Here is a 3341-nt window from a genome sequence, read left to right as displayed (position 1 = left end):
AAAGTAAATAAAAGTCATAAATACACATAAAATATTTTGAGCAACAGCTCCCACTTCCAAGTATTTACAACAAGGTCCAACTTTGCTAGAAATCTAGACCTAGCTGTAATTTTCTTCATTTCCATTTAGTTTGGCTATCTGCTATGACAGCTAAAGACCAGGCTCCATATGCGACTGTTGTTGCATCTTTCAAACCTAAAGATCTGCAAGACAGTTTGTAAAGCCACATGAACAGCCAAAGTTAAAATGACAGTCAGCAATAAAAAAAAAAAAAATCAGACATTACACAGCAAAGAATGAAAAGGGGAATCAAGTAAAACATGTGAAATACCGTATTTAGCGGGAAGGTTAAAGGTGTGGTACTAGTACAGGATTATAGAAATTTTAAGTTTGCCAGCTAAGAAAATACTGCCCTTCACGCAACTTTTGTAAAGTTACTTCAGTTATCTGGGCAGCACGTATCACACTGGGCACACAGTGCAGCTCATTATGACTATTTATTTTCAATGAAATGAGGTTTAAACAACTCATATTCAATGTAACTGGTTTTAATTTTTTAATATTAACATTTTTATTCAATTTGGAATAATCACCTCGCTTTTTCTATGAATGAAGGAATTGCTCAGACCTTCTAGGAATTATATGCTTAGATTACTAAGTAAATACACACACACAACCCAAAGCAAGAAACAGGCTTTCATTTGAGCTGCACTGCACCGATCCAGAGAAAAAAGGCATTTTTTCCTCTATGGTACAGTCCAAAAAGCCTCACCTAACTGTAGGTACTGGACATCCTCAGCACTGGTATCTGCACCTTGTTGAAAACCACAAAATCTAAAACGGTCCTAAGAAATGTCTCGTACACCGCACGAGAAAAGGACAAAATTGCAGTCAATGAGCTAAGGACACGTAGAAAACCATAGGGCAGCATTTGCTTAGGAAACAAGGCAGCATTCATGCAGAACCAACCTTTTAGTCTTAGTCTGAAATATTCCTAGTTCTACAATTAAATCTGCAGCGGTTTTCCCCACATTATACTAAGTACAGGGTTGAAACAATCAAACCAGCAATTGGTAAGGACCTGATCCTGCCTCCACTGAACCACTTGGCCAGGCTCCTCCTGGCTACTGCGGAGCAGGGGATCGCATCTGTAACAGCAAGACCTAGAAAACGTCTACAACGGGCAATAATAACCGCTGCGGGCCCAATCCTGCAAACATTTCTACAGGATTCAGCAGAGTCCAACCAGCTCCCTCGAAACACGACTGCCCTCGAAACAGGGAGAGTTTCAGCACAGAGTTCCTACTCTGAAATGTTCGAAGAACAGCTACTCTTGTTCCTCACACTATTCTTCAGACAATAATGCCACTAATTCTTTAAAAACCAATAATTAGAAACATCACCCTTTGTTAACCTAAGCAACCAAATATCAGAGTGATAAAGAGCTTTTAAATTAAATTATATATAATCAATTTGAAGCATGACCAAGAAAGCTTATATGCCATTAAATCAGACATCAATGCTATTAATTAATGTTAATGCCATTCAGCACTAGAAAATTGTCCATTTTTGTATTTATTTTTTAAGAGGAAATAATTCCCACTGACATGATGAGGAATAAAATATGGTAACATTGCCTGACCGCACTAGAACTGTGCTCTCTGAAAGCCAAAACCTGAGCATCTGCCCACAGTACGTACACAACACAAGGCAAATGCGTAAAGAGCTTCAGCAGAAATGTTAGTTGCTTCTGCATCCTTGGCACAATTTTTTTTTTCCCAAAAGCACTAGTATGAAAATAAGAATCCGAAGGAGAGTTAAACACGTCCTTCTGCTAATTTATATAGTGCTAATGTTTTTCTTCCAATAGCCAAGCTCCCTATGGCTTGCATCACATGTTTTTTGCCTTAAAGCCACCATACCTGTATCTTTTGTTATCCACTGGCACAATATCCATAGCAATATAATACTGCTGATGTGGGTCTAAACCTGAGATCTTCACTCTCATTGCGGGAAACATCCGCCTGAACATGGAAAGAGAGAGGTCATTTTTAATATGAAACAGACTCGGGAACGGTTGTTTAGGAAAAGTAACCGGTGGGATTTTTCTCGTCCTTCCTTTTAGCCTACAGAGTCCTTTTGGACGATTATAGTTACATAGCCATGAAATGGCCCATTCGATATGTCAAAACAGATTTCTGAAGTGCATTTACTCGAACAATGCTTCGTATGTTTGGGGATACGCTTTGGGAGTACAACTATTACCACATCATTTCAACTTTATTGTTAGACAGTAAATCATTTGGGTTTGAGACTTGACTTTGGCAGTACACGCATTTAAAGCCCGTTTGAGATATCAGCTAGAAATATATTTCTGGAGATGTGCAAACACCACCTCCACCCAGGAAGACCAATACTTACAGAAATGCAAATTGCCACTGAGGTCTCAACTGACAGCAGCAAATGGTGCATCGGTTCCGTAGCAGCAAATTAGAAAGCTAAATCCACGGTGACACAATTGTAACACCGCGAGGATGCGGTTATAAAAGCCAAGGTGCCATGCTGTAACCCAACAATATGGTCTTTATTGAGACGGGGCTTCCTGCCTGCGACTTACTAAAGGTGAACTGCAAGAGCTACTCTGCCTTTGAAAGGTATAGTAAAACTTCTTTATTGAAAGCAGAAACGAATCTACAAGGTAATTTCTAAAAAAAAAAAAAAAAAGAAAAAAAAAAAACACCACCAAAACCAAACACACCAAAAAAACCAAACCCAAAAAACCAAACGTTCACGATTTAGATCCTTCTGCAGAGAAAACGGAGTAATTAACCGATGCGGTGGTTCTAACAGGGAAAAAAAAAAAAAAAGCACTTCCTAGCTCACATTTGGTATGCCTTTTATCAGGAAAATTCATTCTTGAAGCCAAAAGAAAAAAAAAAATATCCTAGTGACGAGCTGACTGCAAGCTAATGAAAGGTACTTTTCTGAATTTTATAAATCTGAAAGCCATTCCAGTTTATTCAGTATTTACTGCTGTTCTAAAAAAAAAATATATATACACATATATATATAAATCAATTAAAAGTCGTTACTGGAAAGAAAAATCCTATCTCCGTTATTTCTGAACAAGCAGGAGGGTAAACCTGACTGCGGTTAACTAGCTTTTGCTGTGATTTCAGTGCACCTGTAAGATAAAACAGAAATTCCCCGACTGGACTCTCTTAAGACAAATGTTGCTTTGTGCTGTTTAAGACTGCGTTTCAATCATTAATAAAGCCTCTCTGGAAATGCAGAAGGTAGCATATGGATTCAATAAAATATGTTTTTGTAATTTCTAATAA

At 38.0% G+C, this 3341-nt stretch overlaps 1 protein-coding gene across 1 annotated transcript in view; it reads right to left on the bottom strand.

Moving 5' to 3' along the window:
- Positions 1 to 2021, bottom strand: part of TBX18 (T-box 18) — an 18450-nt gene extending 16429 nt beyond the window's left edge. Inside the window, exon 1 of the mRNA XM_009705096.1 lies at positions 1923 to 2021. Coding sequence (XP_009703398.1) covers positions 1923 to 2020 — 98 coding nt within the window. The 5' untranslated portion in view covers position 2021. The remainder of the gene's footprint in view (positions 1 to 1922) is intronic.
- Positions 2022 to 3341: the final 1320 nt, after the last annotated feature.

This window comes from Cariama cristata, unplaced genomic scaffold (assembly GCF_000690535.1).
Source record: "Cariama cristata isolate BGI_N322 unplaced genomic scaffold, ASM69053v1 scaffold458, whole genome shotgun sequence".
In the NCBI taxonomy this organism is placed as follows: domain Eukaryota; kingdom Metazoa; phylum Chordata; class Aves; order Cariamiformes; family Cariamidae; genus Cariama; species Cariama cristata.
The sequence above is the reverse complement of the archived record's forward strand: the minus strand, read 5'-3'. Positions and strand labels throughout refer to the sequence as shown.